At 43.9% G+C, this 23633-nt stretch overlaps 1 protein-coding gene across 1 annotated transcript in view; it reads left to right on the top strand.

Annotated features, from left to right (window-relative positions):
• The window catches only part of LOC126108643 (uncharacterized), a 91341-nt gene that overhangs the window by 42976 nt on the left and 24732 nt on the right, over positions 1 to 23633 (top strand). The window contains exon 3 of the mRNA XM_049913952.1: positions 16258 to 16834. Within this exon, the coding sequence (XP_049769909.1) occupies positions 16258 to 16834 (577 nt within the window). The remainder of the gene's footprint in view (positions 1 to 16257; positions 16835 to 23633) is intronic.

The following is a 23633-nucleotide window of genomic DNA, read 5'->3' as shown; positions in this document are numbered from 1 at the left end:
AACAGTAATCTTCGCTCCTCTCAAATCAATACAGAAACTTTTGCCTTATGTTGACAACAGATGGAAGGAGGAAGGCGGAATGAGACTACAAACTGACAGAACGGTTTCAGTCTTCTAATCAGATGCAGTCCGCACATTCCACCATTAGGAGGTCAGAACGAAGGACATTTACTTCCTGGGAATCGGCTGTACTCACTCTCAAGGGAGGAGAAATTCGTTCACACGGATTCTAACTTCCAATATATAGGGGAAACCAGAAGTAAACGAACTACAGTTTACTTAGAGAAAGGCCCCTTCAAACGGTTCCTTTCTCAGAACAGTTCATTTCAAGTAGTTCGTTGGTGAACTACACATTCTTGAACATAGCTATTCATATGCACGTAAACCAAAAGTATCGGGCGAAGCGACAGTACATCTATACACTGGTACTGCAAGAAATCAGAATGAAGTTCTTAAAAATTCAACTAAATTCCTAAATTCACTTCATTTGTCAGGCCTTCCGCTGGAAATTTGCTTGGCTGTTATTCTTCTTCGAATCATAAAGCCGCCACGATTTTCCAATTGCATCACTTTTTTTGCAAAAAAAGATGATAATATTATTGAAACCACAATGTTAAATGCGGACATTTCAAGATAAGATATACTAATGCATCAAAATCCAATGATTGCAGCAGATATGCCATTCGAGTTGGAACGTTTGTTGTTTCCAGTTGCGGCTCACATTTTCAGAAACAGCGGCAAAGCACAGGAACTTTTGCTGCAAGTGTGATTACTAAATTAGGCTAATACATGCTTCCCACATGCCACATGTGTGGCCTGATGACGAAAAATATTTCACTACAGAGAACTTACATACAAACACTTCGTTTATTTGAATGACAATGCAACGCATGCACAGTACTCGGCACAATTTGAATATCGAACCTTAAGTAATTAACATGGCTGAAATAAAAGTAGTGCATTTGTCTGCTTATATCCAACACTAATTTCGAAAGGAAGACAATTGACTGTGAACAGTGCTTTTCAAGAAGTATGTATGCGTTCACGGGAAGACATACGGCAAGAAAATTCACTATTAAACCTGGTAAGTTATGTCTGGATATATGTACAAACATACATAACCACGGAAATATTTCCCGTGTTGTTACAAATGTAACAGGAAAAGTCATACAGGTAATACGCAAAGAACATGTATGTCTATGTATACAGTGAGATTTATGACGAGTCATCTACACTGTAGTGCCAAAGAAACTGGTATAGGCCTGTGTATTCAAATGCGGAGATATCTAAACAGGCAGAACATGGGGCTGCGGTCGGTAACGCCGGTATAAGACAACAAGTGTCTGGGGTAGTTGTTAGATCGGTTATGCTGCTACAATGGCAGGTTATCAAGACGTAAGTGGGTTTCAACGTGGTGTTATAGTCGGCGCAGTTGTGATGGGACACAGCATCTCCGAGGCAGCGATGAAGTGGAGAATTTCCTGCACAACCATTTCGTTCAACGTAACACACGTGCAACCCTTCCGCAAATTGCTGTAGATTTTAATTCTGGGCCATCAACAAGAGTCAGGCTGCAAACCAGTCAAGAAAAAATCATTGATAACGGATTTCGGAGCCGAAGGCCTACTCGCGTACCCTTGACGACAGCATGACAAACGTTTTCGTGCCTCGCCTCGGCTGTAGATGATTCTAAACGTATTGCCTCGTTGGGCGAGTCTAGTTTCAAACTGTATCGAGTGGATGGAGGTATGGAGACAACCTCCGGAATCCATGGACCCTGTATGTCAGCATGAGATTGTTCAACTTGGTCGATGCGCTGTAATGGTGTGGCGCGTGTGCTGTCGGAGTGATATGGCACCCCTAATACGTCTGGACACGGCTCTGACAGGTGACACGTACATAAGTTTCCTGTCTGGTCACCTGCATCCATTCGTGTCCATTGTACATTCCGACGGATTTTGGCAATTCCAGAACGATACTACGACACCCCACACGTCCAGAACTGCTACAGACTGGCTCCAGTAACACTCTTCTGAGTTTAGACACTTCCACTGGTCACCATACTCCCCAGACATGAACATTGTTGAGCATAAGTGAGATTCCTTGTAACGTGCTGCTCAGAAGAAATCTCCACCCCTTCGTACTCCTACGGATTTAGGGACAGCCGGACAGCCCTGCAGGATTCATAGTGTCAGTTCCCTCGGCACTACTTCAGACATGAGACGAGTCCATGCCACGTCGTGTTGCGGCACTTCTGCGTGCTCGCGGGGCCCGACACGAAATTTCTTTGGTTCTTCAGTGTGTTGTAATGTTGATGCATTAATTTGTTCTGAAAGCGGTGCTGATATTCAAGACAATAAAAGCGGGTTAAAAGCTGTGAGCTATATGGGGAAGTTAACCTTGCATTACTGAGCCACTGTCTCAACAGTTGTCCAGTCTAGCTTACCAAATTCCCAACCATACTAACATTAATTATAATATTTTAGTAGTCATCTTACGATAACCAGCGATATATATATAGAAAGACAATTTAAATAAAAAGAAATACATCAGTTTATATTTGAACATTTATTCTAACATTGATCATTGTTCCGTTAAAATTTTAGCATATTAAACTTGATTCATAACTAAACTGGTGCATTATTTAGGATTGTGTAAATGAGAGTTTGTAATCTTACGGAACACATCAAACATGGAGCCAAGATTGGGAGACTGCATACAACACTGCATTCATAAAATAACACCTGAAGAATAGCTGAGGGCTACTTTGATAATTACACTACATGCTTCACGTGGTCAGCTTGGTTTACACAAAGAGTGTAACTCCCCAATAATTTTGATAATTAAAATAAATTACCTCGAAACACAAATTACAAAAGAAAAACCTCGAACTGGTTACTATCGTCTAACTATTAACCTGATGGGTCAAACAATTTTATAAGCACGTGGTACTGGTCTCGCAAAGTACACCACACGTGGGTTGAACATAAAGAACAGTCGCTATATTGAAAAATATTGTCAAGACGAGACGTTATAATCTCACGCACATTCGCATTTCAGATTGATGATCTTAGAGTTACGGATCATCCATACGTGGTTCCACTTTACTCACAAAGTAGTGACAAAGCAACTACTGGAAGATAGTCTGAACTTCACACTCGAATTACACTGCATTGCAATTTAACACTACATTAGATATTTTGGATCTGAACCTGAAATAAAGGTGATTAAATTTTCAGTTAGGCTGAACTTAAAACATCCATTGTCCTACGGACTTAGCAGGGACGCGCTTAGCCGGAGATCTCACCACTTCAGACGCTCACCGTGGACAAACTGCACTGGGCCCCTACCAAGGGTACTTCTAGGTACAAAACGGAAGTGACCAAAGAGGCAGCTTCCTATACCAAAATGACAAGGGATGGACAGGACCACACTAAGAATAGAAACCTCTTTGCTTTTAGAAAGCGTAGCTACTTGTTCTGACATCGGCCCTACTGTTCTCTAGCAGACAGGCTTGTCGGCTACCATCAAGCATGCAACTAGAAATACATTTGCTCATTCATCCTTTCACACAGAAGGAAAGGGGGATGACAGTATCTTATCATATACAGTATACAAAAGAAAGCGGATATAGGTTCCGTATGAGACTGTGTGACATGAATTACATATGAACTGTGTTTGAAAGTGTAGTAGTGTGACAGATCGTTCTTGATTATGTGTAAAAGTAACACATTCCACTGCTCAGTCTGCTCCCAGATAGAGTCAGAAACACCACAGTAAATTTTGAAGTGGAATGTATGCTGTAAATGACAACAGATTTAAGAAACTAACATGAAAGGAGTCCAACAGAGACCTTTCAGCGTATAACATTCAAATGCTTAGTGTGTGTAGTTAGTTATACGTACAGATCGGACACCTTCCTGCATGTAGACATGCATGGTGTAGTGGGTATAAGTGCAAATATTTCTATTGGTGAGTGAGAACAGAGTACTAAATAATATTATATCAGTACTTGCGTCATTTGCAGACTAATAATTATGGCTGTTAGTGGTCGTACGTTTTAGATCGGTTATTATTTGCAAGTACATACGGAAAAAGCAAGAAATTGAAAATGTTCCTTTCTATGGGCACCAGATAAAGTATTGAAGGGTGGATGCGTAGAAGCAGAATGAAAGTCTAGTCACAGGCGTACTCAATTTATACGTACAATTACGACGGTGAAGGACACAAAATACACTCCTGGAAATGGAAAAAAGAACACATTGACACCAGTGTGTCAGACCCACCATACTTGCTCCGGACACTGCGAGAGGGCTGTACAAGCAATGATCACACACACGGCACAGCGGACACACCAGGAACCGCGGTGTTGGCCGTCGAATGGCGCTAGCTGCGCAGCATTTGTGCACCGCCGCCGTCAGTGTCAGCCAGTTTGCCGTGGCATACGGAGCTCCGTCGCAGTCTTTAACACTGGTAGCATGCCGCGACAGCGTGGACGTGAACCGTATGTGCAGTTGACGGACTTTGAGCGAGGGCGTATAGTGGGCATGCGGGAGGCCGGTTGGACGTACCGCCGAATTGCTCAACACGTAGGGCGTGAGGTCTCCACAGTACATCGATGTTGTCGCCAGTGGTCGGCGGAAGGTGCACGTGCCCGTCGACCTGGGACCGGACCGCAGCGACGCACGGATGCACGCCAAGACCGTAGGATCCTACGCAGTGCCGTAGGGGACCGCACCGCCACTTCCCAGCAAATTAGGGACACTGTTGCTCCTGGGGTATCGGCGAGGACCATTCGCAACCGTCTCCATGAAGCTGGGCTACGGTCCCGCACACCGTTAGGCCGTCTTCCGCTCACGCCCAAACATCGTGCAGCCCGCCTTCAGTGGTGTCGCGACAGGCGTGAATGGAGGGACGAATGGAGACGTGTCGTCTTCAGCGCTGAGAGTCGCTTCTGCCTTGGTGCCAATGCTGGTCGTATGCGTGTTTGGCGCCGTGCAGGTGAGCGCCACAATCAGGACTGCATACGACCGAGGCACACAGGGCCAACACCCGGCATCATGGTGTGGGGAGCGATCTCCTACACTGCCGTACACCACTGGTGATCGTCGAGGGGACACTGAATAGTGCACGGTACATCCAAACCGTCATCGAACCCATCGTTCTATCATTCCTAGACCGGCAAGAGAACTTGCTGTTCCAACAGGACAATGCACGTCTGCATGTATCCCGTGCCACCCAACGAGTTCTAGAAGGTGTAAGTCAAATACCCTGGACAGCAAGATCTCCGGATCTGTCCCCCATTGAGCATGTTTGGGACTGGATGAAGCGTCGTCTCACGCGGTCTGCACGTCCAGCACGAACGCTGGTCCAACTGAGGCGCCAGGTGGAAATGGCATGGCAAGCCGTTCCAGAGGACTACATCCAGCATCTCTACGATCGTCTCCATGGGAAAATAGCAGCCTGCATTGCTGCGAAAGGTGGATATACACTGTACTAGTGCCGACATTTTGCATGCTCTGTTGCCTGTGTCTATGTGCCTGTGGTTCTGTCAGTGTGATCATGTGATGTATCTGACCCCAGGAATGTGTCAATAAAGTTTCCCCTTCCTGGGACAATGAATTCACGGTGTTCTTATTTCAATTTCCAGGAGTGTATATAAAAGCTGAAAAAAGTATATGTGGTTGCTAAATACTTAAGTGCCTATACAATTTTAGTTAATCATATTAATCTTTAATTTGTGTCTCAGAAATCTTTAATTTTTGTGTCAGAAAAATCTGGTAACAAACAGATGTGAAATGCATACAGGAGAGACGTCTTTCGTTATTCTGAAGTGAGACCAGACATTATAGATAAATCCTAGTGAATTAACAAAATACACACAACAGTATAATGTTCACTGACGAAAGAAAGATACTGAAGCAATGTCCTGTTCTCTGTTGACCACACAGGGGCAGATACGAAAGTAAGAGAAGAATTGTGAAAACATCACCGAGTTTTTGAGCATCGAGGAACAGGGTGTGTAGTCTCCAGACGGACTTGCATTTAGAGCAAAACATCTTTTAAATCCTGATTCCTTGGCCACCAAGTTGTCTTGGCGTGCAATTCGACGACCACGGTGAGGTACAGCTCTCCTGTAGGCGTGGCGGCCACAGGGAGACATACGACAACAACATTTAATGAGTAAGCACTGAAAGTCGTGTGTGGATGTACGCACAAAGTGACATAACTACCGAAATGTTTGACAGAACACCAAATATAAACGTTTTCTGTGTGGTTACAAATGTGTGAAAGGGAAAGCCAACAGGCAATGCACGAAAGATATGTATATGTGTATGCAGTGATTCTGTATACCTGTTTCAAAATGGTTCAAATGGCTCTGAGCACTATGGGACTTGACATCTGTGGTCATCAGTCCCCTAGAACTTATAACTACTTAAACCTAACTAACCTAAAGACATCACACACATCCATGCCCGAGGCAGGATTCGAACCTGCGACTGTAGCTATACCAGTTTCAATACTGCCTATATGTGTAAGGCAAGTTCATGGTGTCAGCTGTTCTGAATCAGCAGCTTAAATGTCCAAACGCCGCTTTAGCGAGAGGTAGACGAGAGTGAATTTTTTGTCCAAGCAACCCCTTTCCATTGTCTTAAGACTTGGCGCACCGCTCACCTCCAGAGACAGGTGTTCCTCCTGCAGCAGTGCGACTCTGGGGCCAATCACTGGCACTGAGGACAGTTGACAGTGAAAATGGACAGTGACAGATCATACGTAAAGCACACCTGTGCCAAGACGCAATCAATAACTCCACTGTCCGATAACGGTGAACTCATTGATGACAGTGCCACCACAACAGAATTATTAAACACGTTTTCCGAAACTAATTCACCGAAGAAGACAAAGTAAATATTCCTGAATTCCAATTAAGAACAACTGCCAAGATGAGAAACATAGAAGTAGACATCCACGGTGTAGCAAGCAGGTTAAACCACTTAATAAAGGTGAGGCCTCCAGTCCAGATTGTGTCCCACTCTTGAGCCCTTCCGATTATGCTGATGCTATAGCTCCATGTTTAGGAATTATAAACAACCACCCGCCCACAGAAAGTTCTGTACCTAAAGACTGGAAAATTGCTCAAGTCACACCAGTACCAAAAAATGGAAGTAGGAGTAATCCGCTAAATTACAGACCCACGTCACTAACGTCGACTTGTAGTAAGGTTTTGGAACATATACTGTGTTCAAACATTATCAATTGCCTCGAAGGAAACGATTTATTGACACATAGTCATCACGGATGCAGAAAACACCGTTGTGGCGAAACACAACTACTCAAGAAGTATTGAGTGCTATCTACAGGGGATGTCCAATTGATTCCATGTCTTTAGATTTCCAGAAGACTTTCGACACCGTTCCTCACAAGCGTCTTCTAACCAAACTGCATGATTATGGAAAATAGCCTCAATTGTGCTGCTGCGTTCGTTGTTTCCTCTCAGTAAGATCACAGTCTGTAGTACTAAACGGAAAGTCATCGATTAAAAGAGAAGCAATATCCAGCGTTCCCCAAGGAAGTGTTATAGGCCACCTGTTGTTCCCGAGCCGGGTAGCCGCGCGGTTTGGGCCGCCTTGTCACGCTCCGCGCGGCTCCCTCGTCGGAGGTTCGAGTCCTTCCTCGGGCATTGGTCTGTGTGTCACCCTTAGCGTAAGTTAGTTTATGTTAGATTGAATAGCGAGTAAGCTTAGGGACGGATGACCTCAGCAGTTTGGTCCCATAAGACCTTACCACAAACTTCCAAATTTTTCCCTCCGTTTTTCCTGAAGAATATTAACGACATAGGAGACAATCTGAGTAGCTCTCTCAGATTGTTTGCAAATGATGCTCTCGTTTACCGTCTTGTTAAGTCATCAGATGACCAAAACGAACAGCAAAATGATTTAGATAACATATGTTTGCTGCGAAAAGTGGCAATTGACCCTAAATATAGCAAAGTGTGAAGTTATTCACATCTGTACTAAAAGAAATCCACTAAATTTCGATTACGCGATAAGTCACTCAAATCTGATGACTGTAAATTCAACTAAATACTTGGGGATTACAATTACAAATAACTTAAATTGGAAGGATCACATAGATAACGTTTTGGGTAGAGCAAACCAAAGACTGCATTTCACTGGCAGAACACTTAGAAGGTGCAACAGTTTTACTAAAGAGACTGCTTACACCAGGCTTGTCCGTCCTATTCTGGAGTATTGCTGTGTGATGTGCGATCCCCATTGGGAGGGACTGACGGACAACATAACAGTACTGCGCTTGTTTTTCATTCATCATTGACTCTTGCCTTCCAAAGCTGAAAAAAATGTATTTGTCTAAGGTGAAAGATGTAAGGGCAATACACTGGCGTATGTTTACGGTTATTTGGTTTATTAAGGAAAGGCATTCCTACGTTTCTATCATTTGTAGACTTACAGAAAGCTTGTGACAATATTGAGTGGAATACTCTATTTCAAATTCTGAAGGTGGTAGGGGTTAAATACAGCGAGTGAAAGGCTATTTACAATGTGTGCAGAAACCAGATGGCAGTTGAAACAGCCGAGGGGCATGAAAGGGAAACAGTGGTTAAGAATGGAGTGAGACAGGGTTTTAGCCTATCCCCAATGTCATTCAATCTATATATTGAGCAAGCAGTAAATAAAACAAAAGAAAAGTTCAGAATAGGAATTTAAATCCGAAGAAAATATAAAAGCTATGAGGTTTGCCGATGAATTTGGAATTCTCTCAGAGACAGCAAAGGATCTGGAAGAGCAGTCGAGTAGAACAGACAGAAGGCGGACAAAAGATGAACATCAACAAAAGTGAAACTACGACAATGGGATGTAGTCGAATTAAATCAGTTGTGGGTGAGGGAATTAGATTAGCAAACGAGACACTTAAAGTAGTTGATGAGTTTTGCTATTTGGGGAGAAAAATAACTGGTGATGGTGGAAGTAGAGAGGATGTAAAATGTAGACTGGAAATGACAAGGAAAGCTTTTCAAAAGAAGAGAAATTTGTTAACGTCACGTATAGATTTAAGTGTCAGGAAGTCGTTTCTGAAAGTATTTGTATGGAATGTAGCCGTGTATGGAAGTGAAACATGGACGATAAGTAGTTTGGACAAGAAGAGAATAGAAGCTTTCAAAATGTGGTGCTGCAGAAGAATGCTGAAGATTATATGGGTATAACACGTAACTAATGAGGAGGTACTGAATAGAATTAGGGAGAAGAGAAATTTACTGCACAAATTGACTAGAAGAAGGCATCTGTTGGTAGGACATGTTTAGGGGCATCAAGGACTCACCAGTTCAGTTCTGGAGAGCACCTTGGAGGGATACTAAGATATGAATACATTAAGCAGACTCAGAATGATGTAGATTGCAGTCGGTACTTTGAGATGTAGGAACTTACACAGGATAGAGCAGTATCAAACCAGTCTCTGATCTGAAGACCGTTACAACAACAACAACATGGCTACGATCGAAATCAGGAAGGAAACTTATTCATACAGGGTGACACTTCGAGACTGAAATTTTCACTCTGCGCTGATATGAAACTTCCTGGCAGATTAAAGCTGTGTGCCGGACTCAGACAATAACTTGGGACCTTTGCCTTTTGCGGGCAAGTGCTCCAGCTACCCAAGCAGGTCTCACGTCCCGTCTTCTGGGCTTCTGCTAGTACCTGGTCTCCTATCTTCCAAACTTCACATAAGCTCTTCTGCGAATCTTGCAGGACTAGCAGCCCTGGAAGAAAGGATATTGCGGAGACGTAACTTAGTCACAGCTTGGGGCATGTTTCCCGACAGAAATTTTCACTCTGCAGTGGTGTGTGGGCTGATAGGAAATTTCCTGGCAGGATTGCTAGTGAAATGTGGAAGGTAGGAGACGAGGTAATGGCAGAACTGAAGCCCATAGGACGGGACGTGAGTCGTGATTGGGTAGCTCAGTCGACAGAGCACTTACCCGCGATAGGCAAAGGTCCCGATTTCGAGTCTCTGTCCGGCACACAGTTTTAATCTACCAGTAAGTTTGAGGGTGCAATTATTGACCTAAATGAAATGAAATCCTCATAGATTCTGAACGGTTTGCTTTATGACGTTCAAACTGCATGCTTGGCCGCGGGGGATGGTGGTAATTAGGATGTGCATGCGCGTGCGCCGAGTTGTTGTCGGCCATGTGCACAAGAAAACGTCACGGTACAATGTACCTGAACATATACCACTTGTGGAGGCCTGCTACGCTAGCAATAGCAGCCCAAATGCGGCTCAAAGGAAGTGGTGCGACCGAGATCAAGCTGAAGACAACCAGTACGTGTGTCCTAAAAATAAAGAATATGATTCGAAAGGTTGAGATAACGGGTAGCTCTCTTGCTGACAGTGTTCGCAATGTCGGTCGTCCAAAAAGGATGAAAACGACTGAAAACATGAACATAACAAGTCTTGTGTTTCAAACCAGCCCCAGGAAATCTATAAGACGAGCTGCACAACAGCTGGGAATCAACTGGGAGGCACTGCGCCATGTAGTTGTTGAAGACCTGCATCTTTTCCCATACAAAATTCAAGCTTCTCAACCTTTAAGCCCGAGGGCCACGGAACAGCAGTCGTGTTTCGCCTACACTGTTGTCTGCAGAATTGACGAACAGGACTTTTATGTGAATATGGTTTCGTTTCGCGGCTAAGCCCACATCCACTTGGATGTGTTCGTCAATAAGCGAAATTGACGCATTTGGTGGACTGAGACTGCGCATTCGGTGATCGAGAATTCTCTTCACCCTCAACGGAGCACTGTGTGGTGTGCAGTCTCCAGACACGGAATAATCAGTGCAATATTCCTTTGGTGACTACCGTACGGTACGTAAAGGTTTTGGAAGATGATATCATCACGATTATCCAAAGTTACGATCATTTCGATAAAATGTGATTCATACAACATAGTGCTCGACCTCTTCGAAGCTGGGAAGTGTCTGATGTTCTGGAGGAGCATTCTGGGGACCACATTCTGGCTCTGGTGTACCCAGGAGGCACTGGCATGGGCCTCGATTGGCCTCCATATTCTCTGGATCTGAATACATCGACTTCTTTCGGTGAGGCTATATTAAGGTCAAGGTGTACAGCAATAGCCCCGAGACTATTGCTGAGCTGAAAACAGACATTCAGGAGGTCATCGACAGCATCTATGTTCCGACACTTCAGCGGGTCACGCAGAATGTCGCTATTCGTCTGCGCCACGTCATTGCCTATGACGGCAGTCACACCGAAGATGTCATAACCTTAATCCGAATATATGTAGTGACGTTTACATTCTGAATAAAATGTGTACACGCCGAACTCCGTAACTAATTTATGTTTTTTCTTTCTTCTTCATATACAGCCCGCCAGAAAAATGTAGACACACCATAAGGAACGAAATGTATTACTTATGTGTTTATTTTACATTTAATAATCGATCACAGATGTTGCACAACCTTTAGCTCAGCATATGGTTACTTCAAGTGTTAAAAAGTTCATAGTCGACGGCTATACACATAGCAGAACGACGAGCGGTCGTCGCAACTCTCTAAGCACTATAGGACTTAACATGTAGTGACCTTAGTCCCCTAGAACTTAGAACTACTTAAACCTAACTAACCTAAGGACATCACACACTTCCATGCCAGAGGCAGGATTCTAACGTGCGAACGTAGCAGCAGCCGGGTTCCGGACTGAAGCGCCTAGAACCGCTCGGCCACAGCGACCGGCTCGTCGCAACTACTCTCCTGGAAATGGAAAAAAGAACACATTGACACCGGTGTGTCAGACCCACCATACTTGCTCCGGATACTGCGAGAGGGCTGTACAAGCAATGATCACACGCACGGCACAGCGGACACACCAGGAACCGCGGTGTTGGCCGTCGAATGGCGCTAGCTGCGCAGCATTTGTGCACCGCCGCCGTCAGTGTCAGCCAGTTTGCCGTGGCATACGGAGCTCCATCGCAGTCTAAAGACACTGGTGGCATGCCGCGACAGCGTGGACGTGAACCGTATGTGCAGTTGACGGACTTTGAGCGAGGGCGTATAGTGGGCATGCGGGAGGCCGGGTGGACGTACCGCCGAATTGCTCAACACGTGGGGCGTGAGGTCTCCACAGTACATCGATGTTGTCGCCAGTGGTCGGCGGAAGGTGCACGTGCCCGTCGACCTGGGACCGGACCGCAGCGACGCACGGATGCACGCCAAGATCGTAGGATCCTACGCAGTGCCGTAGGGAACCGCACCGCCACTTCCCAGCAAATTCGGGACACTGTTGCTCCTGAGGTATCGGCGAGGACCATTCGCAACCGTCTCCCTGAAGCTGGGCTACGGTCCCGCACACCGTTAGGCCGTCTTCGGCTCACGCCCCAACATCGTGCAGCCCGCCTCCAGTGCTGTCGCGACAGGCGTGAATGGAGGGACGAATGGAGACGTGTCGTCTTCAGCGATGAGAGTCGCTTCTGCCTTGGTGCCAATGCTGGTCGTATGCGTGTTTGGCGCCGTGCAGGTGAGCGCCACAATCAGGACTGCATACGACCGAGGCACACAGGGCCAACACCCGGCATCATGGTGTGGGGAGCGATCTCCTACACTGGCCGTACACCACTGGTGATCGTCGAGGGGACACTGAATAGTGCACGGTACATCCAAACCGTCATCGAACCCATCGTTCTACCATTTCTAGAGCGGCAAGGGAACTTGCTGTTCCAACAGGACAATGCACGTCCTCATGTATCCCGTGCACCCAACGTGCTCTAGAAGGTGTAAGTCAACTACCCTGGCCAGCAGGATCTCCGGATCTGTCCCCCATTGAGCATGTTTGGGACTGGATGAAGCGTCGTCTCACGCGGTCTGCACGTCCAGCACGAACGCTGGTCCAACTGAGGCGCCAGGTGGAAATGGCATGGCAAGCCGTTCCAGAGGACTACATCCAGCATCTCTACGATCGTCTCCATGGGAGAATAGCAGCCTGCATTGCTGCGAAAGGTGGATATACACTGTACTAGTGCCGACATTGTGCATGCTCTGTTGCCTGTATCTATGTGCCTGTGGTTCTGTCAGTGTGATCATGTGATGTATCTGACCCCAGGAATGTGTCAATAAAGTTTCCCCTTCCTGGGACAATGAATTCACGGTGCTCATATTTCAATTTCCAGGAGTGTATGTCAGTCACTATTACAGTTGAGATCGCTGCACATGTCGCTGTAATCTCCTCCAGCGTGCGTGGCTTACGTCGATAGACGTTATCTTTCACAGTTCCCCACAAGTAAAAGTCTGTAGCTGTTAGATCTGGCGACCATGGAGGGAACTCAATGGGTTTTCTTCATCCAGTCCAATGCCACAGGCGCGGGACACGATGGGAATTAGAATGCCCATCGAACACGCCAGGTTGTTGTCGGCCACTTTCATTTGGATGGATGCTTTAGCAAGTGAAATTGGCACAGTTGGGGGACTGAGAGTCAGCATTTGGCGATCGGGATGTCACTTCACACTCAACGGGAGACTGTGTGGTGTGCAGTTTCCACTCATGGAATAATCGGTGCGGTATTCCTTTGGTAACTACCGAACGGTATGTGAAGGTTATTGAAGATGATTTCAATCCCGTTATCCAAATTCATCCTGGAGGAGCACTTTTGGAACTGCATTCTGGTTCTGATGCAGCCAGAGGCCACTAGCATGGGCCTAGATTGGATTCACTTTCAGATAAAACAGCTGTGCCATGCATACCTGCTCTATTCTCCTGTATACTATATGTAACACTACTCTCCCTTCCTAAGTACGTGTTTGTTGAATAGATGAAAGATAATTGTTTATAGTGCACTACCTTGCCAGGATCATTCATGAATATGTGTAGAACGTGTGTAGAATGCACTCCAATAGAAGTCCTCTCCTTTTTTATACAGCTTCCACATATCACTCTCTATGCATATTCCTACTCTCTTCTGTACCTCAAACTTTATTTGGCCATTTTACATCATGAAACATTTCCTGTATACCTACAAAAGCTATTTATTTACGATTTAAAATTAAGTTTAAAGATATTACTCCTTCTTGGATTATTCGGTTTTTGTCCGAATCCAAACTGACTTTCTGATAATCGTGTGTCAATTGTTCGAAGACAGAGGAAGCTTTTATTTGATGTGGCATTCACGACTAAGCTAAGACTTCGGTAATTTTTGATTTTTTAGACAAGAATAACTATCGTATAATGTTTCTCTAGAGTCTGAGTGCAATTTCCCCTGTTCCTATATGTTACACAAGGGAGTATTTAACAGATTTCTAATTTCAATTCTTCCAGATTCGACAAATTCAGCTGGAATGATGTCTTTCCCAGGGCTTTCTTGTTTCTCAGATTTTCAGAGCTAGCTGATATAAAATAGCTGCAATAACTAATAATAATTTAAAACGTCATTTAAAGGATCAACCTGATCGTCTAATGTAGTAACTGGATCTGTGACTATTTTCAGCGCTAATTACAGCTTGTAATGAAGAACTTACAACAACAAAGGTCAGTTATCAGTACCATCTGCTACAATTTGGTAGGGTGACATCAATTACGAAATGATGGAAAGAATGTGTGTTGAAAAGATGGCATATTCTCTATGACTGGCTTTGACATATCCCCCTAAAGTAATGGCTCCCAACCTTTCTGAGAGCATTATCCCAGAGTGCAAACAGAAACTGGCTAGAGCTCCACTTCCCCCTTCCCCTCCCAGCCACCCAAACACCCAAACACACACACCAAGTCATCATCCTTAGCGATTAACTAAACTCCACTAAGAAGAATATTTCCTTTGAAAACATTTATTTTGAAAGTGATGAAAGATAAATGATACTTAGCTTTTGTAGAAGTTTTATTAAACCTCAGACTAATGTAACTATACAATTGGTACTTCTTATTTGTAATGATGTAGCCTTTCTCATTGCGTCTAAGACTACTCAGAAATGGAAGTTAACTAACTGTCTGCAGTGAAGTTATGCACTTGTTACAAAAGTTGTTTCCTCTACACCACTTCTATCTCTATTGACATTTGCGTCACCCTCACCCTGCACCTTTACTTAAAATCAATCAAGTGAAAATTCGTGCACTCTACTTATTGTTTCTGAATCACTTGATTGCTGGACTCCTTACCTCTGCAGTTTCAGAAATCGATCGATTTTAACTTGCCAACGCTTTGTGTCTGACTAGGTGCCAGAAATAATAATAAAAATAAAGTACTGTACACATCTTACACTACAATAGTAGCCATTACATAGTAAGTGTTGAGTTTAAGTTTAATATTTTTTCATCTATTATTATGAAGTGAGTGATGACTAAATTTCTGGTCATTTCCTAGAAATTTTATGAGATATTGAAGCATATGTGATCTATACGTCTCGATTTCTCCATCATGGTACAAAGTGAAAACTATTGTGTGCAGCAAGAGGATTATGTGTGGAAGATGAAGTTCATACATTCGTTTCACAAGCTGTAGCATGCACCACATTGTGTCATTCATTACTTCTATTATTTGAAAATAAAAATTTATTGATGATAAATTATGTAATAGCTACAAACTGTTGCGAAATAGTCATTATAAACATGATCTTTTAGAAATAATTTAGTATTGTGAGCGAAACGCAATTAGTCACAGTTATTTGTACTCCTCATAAAATTTAATTTTATCCATTGGGGTGTTATGCCACTACCCTACAAAATGTTGGGTGTTGTCATATTGGAATATGTCAGAAGTTGCCATCTAGCTATGCCCGCCACCTCTATGTCACGTTTCTAGAAAGTCACAGCAGTTATTTGATCCCCTGTATCAGTTCCTGGAGAGAAACATGCTGATATATCAGTTAAGGGCAGAGGGATACCGAATTCAGGCATGAAATATCATTGTTTTCTTAAATAACTGCAGATATCGGAACTGGGTGTTGAACAATGTATGCTCTTAGTTTTGTGCTAGATATTCATTTTGATACTTTGAGCAGGTAATTGTAGAAAGAGGCCTCTATTCCTTCTGTGACATTTTGTACAAGCAAATAGGGAAGTTTTAAGAGGAGATATAATAGATTTTCAAAAGTATTATTTCCTTCATCTACACATTATAATCTATGTTGGGCGTAAATTTTATCCTGATAGTAGCTTTAGAAATGCCTTTAAATTGTGGCATTGATTGGACTGACAGCCACTCCCACTTTTTCAAATATTTGGGAAACTGTGTTCCAGAATCGCTGACAGTGGGACTCGTTCAGGAGGCTGAGGAGGCCACGGCCATGGATCTCGGAGCCCTGATGGACGCCGGAGACGACGCTGTGGTGACTCTGCTGGCTGGGGACACGCGGCTTGTGGCTCATAGGGCTGTCTTGGCCGCCAGGAGTCCCGTGTTTGCGGACATGTTCCGTCGCGTCACCTTAGAGGCTAGCAGCAGCCAGCTCGTACTCTCGGACACAGAGGGTCCTGTGCTGCGCCAGGTGCTGGCATACCTCTACACCCTGCAGGTGCCCCAGCTGCCCAGCATGGCCCCAAAGCTGCTGGTCGCCGCCGACGTATACGGCCTGTCGGTACTGAAAGCGCACTGTGAGCAACAGGTGGTCGCCCAGCTGTCTGTCGAGACTGCGGCAGCTGCAGCTGTTATCGCGATTAGGCATTCCGCCAACAGGCTGAAGCAGGCCGCCGTCGCCTTCATAAAGGCCCACTTGCTCCGTGTGATGGCGACGCAGGGCTGGGCTGAGACTGTAGTCAACGACCCACAAACAGTTGTGGAGTTGGCTCGCCTGATTGCAGAGACACCGACAGACACCAGGTAAGCGTGAGATGAGTCAAAATTCCACGTTACACAACGATAAATGTGTGTACTTCCAGGCCTACAATGTCCACCACAAAGTTTAATTAGATGTGCATGCCCAGTAAAATACACTACTACTGATATCCATTTTCTTGTATACACTCTGTGATCAAATGTATCCAGACGCCTGGATGAATTTGACTTACAAATTCAATGAAGCCCTCCATCGGTAATGCTGGAATTCAGTGTTGGTCCACCCTTAGCCTTGATCTCAGCTTCCACTCTCGCAACCATTCGTTCAATCAGGTGCTGGATGGTTTGTTGGGGAATGGCAGCTCATTCTACACGGAGTGCTGCACTGAAGAGAGGTATCGGTGTTGGTCGGTGAGACCTGGCACGAAGCTGGCGTTCCAATATATCCCAGATGTGTACTGTAGCGTTGAGGTCAGGACCCTGTGTGGGCCAGTCCTTCACAAAGACGTTACAGTCATGCAACCACTCGGCCACAGCCCATGCATTACGAACAGGTGCTCGATCATGTTGAAAGATGTAATCGCCATCCCCCAACTGCTCTTGAACAGTTGGAAACAAGAAGGCACTTAAAAAATGAATGTAGGTCTGTGGTGTGATAATGCCACGCGAAACAACAAGGGGTGCTAGCATCCTCCGTGACAAATACGACCATATCATAAAACCACCGTCTCTGAATTTTACTGTTCTCACTACACACGCTGGCAGAGAGCGTTCACAGGGCATTCGCCATACCCACACCCTGCCATCCGATTGTCACATTGTGTACCATGATTGGTCACTCCACACAACGTTTTTCCACTGCTCAATCGTGCAATGCTTACGCTTCTTACACCAGGCATTTACCTTCGTGATGTGTGGCTTAAGAGCAGCCGTTAGACCATGAAATCCTAGTTTTTTCACCTCCCACCTAACTGTCATTGTACTTGTAGTGGATACAGTGACGAATCACGGTACAAAATGTTGCCATCCGATGGCAGGGAGTAGGTGTGGCGAATCCTTGGAATACGTCATTTGCCAGTGTGTGTAGTGCCAACAGTAAAATTCGGAGGCGGTTATGATGAACAGCAATTCGTGGACGGAGATTGCATCTTTCAACCTGATCAAGCACCTGATCATAACGCACGGCCTGTGCCGGAGTGGTTACACAGCATAAACATCCCTGTAATGGACTGGCCTGCACAGAGTCCTGACCTGAATCCTACACATCATCTTGTGATGTTTTGGAACACCAACTTCGTGCCAGGCCTTGCCGACTGACAACGATACCTCTCCTCAGTGCACCACTCCCTGAAATATGGGCTGCCATTCCCCAAGAAGCCTCCCAGCACCTGATTCAACGTATGCCTGCATGAGTAGGAGCTGTCATCAAGGCTAATGGTCGGCTGATCCCATATTATATTCTAGCATTACCTATAGAGTGCGCCACGAACTTGTAATTCAATTTCAGCCAGGTGTCTGGATACTTTTGATCACATAGTGTACTTTAGAATGCTGCAGCACAGTTCAAGGTGGGCAGCAACGTATTTTAAATTCCCCATTCGTGATTTCCTCATTCTGTAAATCTTGAAATATTCGTGGTAGTGGAGTAGTCAGCCACATTAGTCGCTACACCCATATCAGTACAACAGTTTTTTGTGTTGTGCATTTCCCTTTTACGTTCTAGATATATATGTGGGATTCGCTGACAAGTTCTGTAACAAAATTCATTAACTCTAACGAAGTATTCGAGGGGTATTAGAAATAAGATTTTTGAAGTTTACTATGCTCTAAGGAAAATGTTGTCATTCTCAATCGGGGCATATATGGAACATCTCTCTTAAAGAAGGTGATATAAAAACACAATTCTTAAACACCACATGACCACCTCACAAGGAGGGCGACAGGGTTTCACAACAGCTCTGCCGCTTCAGGCAGTTCTGCATAATGCTCTGTCTTCCTTCACATTTCCTTCCCACTTCCAGTCTGTTGTTTCTCGTGATGTTGCCATACTTCAGTGCACTAGCTTGTGCAACACACGAAGGAAGGCGCTTTTTGTGTGAAAACTCCGTTCTTGGCTCTTAGAGAAGGGTCTGTCAAATATCTACTGACCAGTCTTTGCTTAATTTTCCCTGTGGCTTTAGTAAAGATTAGTCCTGAAGTGTTTTCTTCTGCCAGAGCTTAGGGGTTTGCTTATCTGACCTGTTCCAGTTATTGGTTCATTCCTAACCACGTCAAAATGAAAGAGATCTTTAGATCCTTCTATTCTTTGTTATCAACATATCATATTATAAATACTCACTACAATGCTAGTGACAAGGAATTATCATAAATTACTTTTATTGTTAGATATGTCTGAATATTTATGCACTACTTACTGAGCTGCTTCAAAAACTGGAATTCATATCCTTCAGATAATAATCCGTACACTCAGTGATTCATTTCTCATTGATTTTTATTGTTACAGAAGTGTATCCCATAATTATAAACGAAAATTAATGTTGAATGAAACTGCTTATCGCCACAGCTATGTTTTAAGATGCCTATTATTTACACATTATCTTTAAATATGTAATTCTATCTGAATTATTTAGAAGCAAATTTGGCAAACGCACTTCTTAACTTAAATAGGGTGCATGTCACAAAACCTAACCAGTATCTTCTTCATTGCGTCAAGCTATGTACACTATTGCCTTGCTTACCATGATAACCACTTCACACAAGTATCCATCCAAGTTACATGCATATACATGAAGCCTCTCTTTTTATGTCAATGGTAAATTCATTGCCCAGTTTCTTCATGAGAATTCACAAACGTTAACCAACACACACACACACATACACACACACACACACACACACACACACACACACACACACACACACACACAGAACAAAACTACAACTGGCTAAACTAGAAACTGCCACATCTTCAGTAGTTCTCATTTGATACACGGATCTCCCAACAGTTACTGCCATTAAACACCATTGCTACATGTAGCATGGTTTGCACGGCTCTTGAAATACTTGTCTTTTTCTATCACAACACTTGCTTCATAAGCACCACTTGTAAATTCCACGTTGTCCAAACACCATCCACAACTTTTTCACAGGTTATCACACTGCATACAAACTTCCATCAACTGGCATATGTAGCATAGTTCCTTTGTCTGTGCATTGCACTTATATTTAAATTATTAAGCACTAATCTAACACACACACACACACACACACACACACACACACACACACACTAATCACAGTCTGATAAATATCATTACACTGAACACAGTAACAAAACAAAATTCTTGATTTCAGTGAGTTACAACCTGTGATCAGCACTTAGGCATAAATATATATTATATACTTAATGTGTCTGCTTATTTTACTGATCATACTCATAGACTCGTTCAGCCTCCCAGGCAGGTACTATTCAATGTTCACCTGTTTCGTGTGGGTGCTCATTGGCCAATGTGAATCAAATAAATCTATTGGCCGAAGTTTCAATTCTGTGATAAAGGTTTTAACGGAAGTTAAATTTTTACTGCAGTAGCTTCGTAATATGACAAATATTGTGCTCCATTTTTCTCTGAATTTCCTTCCCCGGTCATTTCAGAAGTATCTGTCATCATATTAACCATATGTTTCCCCTACCGCCCAGTCTATAGCATATGACCTACAAACACCATCTGATGGACATAGTAGCAAATTTAGTACATTTAAAAGTTTTGCCAATCTAACTTCTGAGTGACTGTAGCTTGGTATGTTAGACTGCTAGTATGAGGAACTCAGGAGAAGCAGCGTGTAAACTGATAGTCTCACTAGTAAGTCATTTATCTTAATGGGTTAGTGGACCAACTGTTGCCTTTGGCTGTATTGGTCTCATTATCTGTAGATGGACAGCTGCCCAGTGGTCTCTGTCTCACGACATGTATCGGAACAGTCTACCTCTGCACTGTGGGCCAGCCACTGGACACAGCAGGACCAACCCCCAATATACAGCCACACAGTGAGCACAGCGGCTGTGGCCGGACCCTCACCACAGCTGTGCAGACCACAGGTCCCCACTCAACCCCCGTCTGTGGCATGTCGTGAGTTCTGTCACTACATAAGCATATCTTGAAACAAATTGGAGGAGGATGGCGTTAGCAAAGTGTTATGGCGAAAAAATAGAATTTTAGTTTCTAAAAAGCGGAGATGGCAATGGTTAACAGTAAACTTATTGTTTTAATCGATGTCAACATCTTTCTTTGTATTATGTTCATTCAGTGTGGTAGTATGGGGATTGTTTCCTAAGCTAAAATTCTTTTCCAAAGTTTCTGTATATATTAATGTAGTGGATGGAGTTTCTAGTTTCATTGTTGGTTATATATCTCCCAAATTAATCTGGAAGGGAATGGATGTGGAAGTAGGTTGCTGGTGCATTGCTATATGAGTATTATACATGAACATAAATTTATGGACTTTATCAGCTGCAAAAGAGAAAGGTAGAGTCTGGAGAAAGTGAAGCATGTAAGACTGGAAAGATAACCTCCACGTAAGACTATGAACATCGCTTAATGTAGAGTTTATGTTTAAATATACATTGCATTAACAAGAACTGAAATATTCGGAAGGGCTGACGAAACGAAATGATGCTTCGCATGTTGATGCAGTATGTGACATTATGTCAGTCATTGAAAAAATCGAGTCAAACTTACACAGAACTTAGTGGTATGAACCCATTTATAGTTTGGCATTGCAACCACACTTACCTGGACACATGCATTGGTTCTGTTGGGAAGTAAATCTTCATTTTATCCTCTCCTGAGGGAAAGTGGGCATTAACCGTTGCAACTCGTCCTTGATATCACAGTTACTAGCACTGCGATGGATTGACACCCGACATGTTAGATCTGGATGTCTTTCGGGACATGGGGATATTTCAACATCACGCAGACAATTTATGGAGATACATCCCATGTGTGGGTGAGCATTTTCCTGTTGATTGTTGATGTCACATTATTGTTGCATGAGAGGTAGCAAACAGGGACATGGGATGGCAGTGGCATACCATTGTGCCGGTAGTGTCCTCAGTCACTATGAGTCTTGAGCTGAGGTCATACCCAGTGGATCCACATACCATGACACCAGAAGTAACACTGCTGCATGTCTCCAGAAAACAGAAAGAATGCGACCTCTACCAAGGTCGCCGCCATAGTGCCTGACGATGCTCATCTGGGCCAGTAAAAAATGTGATTCATTGCTGTAATGCGAGTAGTCTATGCATTATATTGACAGAATCACTCCAATAGAAGTCTTTTCTGTGTTGGTAGTAATGACAGCTACACGTGACTGAATAATTCCATAGCCCATCTGCTAGTGGCCTCTGACACCAATGCAGGGACGAGGAAGACATGCTCATGGTCTTAGGGACTGTGAACAAAACAATACATTACTACGATTGGCTTGTTCAATAACAAAAGTGTTAAGGGAGTAGGCCACGAGTCTATCTAAGAGGATTAGAAAAATGAGTGAAATACAAGTGATACCCTTTGATTGGTTGCAATGCTGTCTCGAGGCAGTAAGATATTGCCGGTCATGATAGCGTCGCCAATCTGGCTCCAAACCTAGAGAGACCTTAGATACTTCTGTTAGTACAGGGTGGAGCAAATGAAAGTGGCCTGGGAGAATGAATACGATTGCACGTGAATGTATGCATATAGCCACACCCTGTGACATGCACGCCATGTGATCCACCACGTGATCGACATCAGTTCAGATTGTAGTGCGGGCTGTGCCAGTGTGAGTGGAGCAGAGCAAAGGGGGCGGTGGTGCTCACAGTGGAGCAGCAGGCGCTCGTTGTGAAAAGTTATGTGAGAACGAAGTCATGGAAACGGTATGGTCAGTTATTTTCTGCGAAATTTAGTGGTGTTAAAGTGTGAGCAACGAGTACCATGCAACGCTTAATCCAAAATTGTTGTCAAACAGGATCTGTTTTGAACCAGTAAAAACAAAAAATGCCTAAACTCCCCTGCACATCACAAAACATGGCTGCAGTGCGCCAGAAAATGTTTCAGTGACCTACCAAATCAATCCAACACCTGTCACAAGAGACCTGGATGTCACACTGATTACGCAGACCTGCATATTCAGGGTGGTCCATTGATTGACTGGGCCAAATATCTCACGAAATAAACGTCAAATGAAAAAAACTTGTCTAGCTTGAAGGGGGAAACCAGATGGCGCTATGGTTGGTCCGCTAGATGGCTCTGCCATAGGTCAAACGGATATCAACTGCGTGTTTTTTAAATAGGAACCCCCATTTTTTATTACATATTCCAGTAGCATGTAAAGCAATATGAACGTTTTAGTTAGGCCACTTTTTTCACTTTGTGATAGATAGCGCTGTATTGGTCACAGACATATGGCTCACAAATTTAGCTGAAGAGTTCGCAACAGGTAGTTCTTTTAAATTAAAATACGGAACGTAAGTACGTTTAAACATTTTATTGCGGTTGCTCCAATGCGATACATGTACCTTTGTGAACTTATAATTTCTGAAAACGCATGCTGTTACAGCATGATTACCTGTAAATACCACATTAATGCAATAAATGCTCAAAATGATGTCCGTCAACCTCAATGCATTTGACAATACGTGTAACGACATTCCTCTCAACAGCGAGTAGCTCGCCTCCCGTAATGTTTGCACATGCATTGACAATGCGCTGACGCATGTTGTTAGGCGTTGTCGGTGGATCACGATGGCAAATATCCATCAACTTTCCCCTCAGAAAGAAATCCGGGGACGTCACATCCGGTGAAC

This window comes from Schistocerca cancellata, chromosome 11, assembly GCF_023864275.1.
Source record: "Schistocerca cancellata isolate TAMUIC-IGC-003103 chromosome 11, iqSchCanc2.1, whole genome shotgun sequence".
Classification (NCBI taxonomy): Eukaryota; Metazoa; Arthropoda; class Insecta; order Orthoptera; family Acrididae; genus Schistocerca; species Schistocerca cancellata.
Note: the sequence above shows the minus strand (reverse complement) of the source record. Positions and strands in the feature narration are given on the sequence as shown.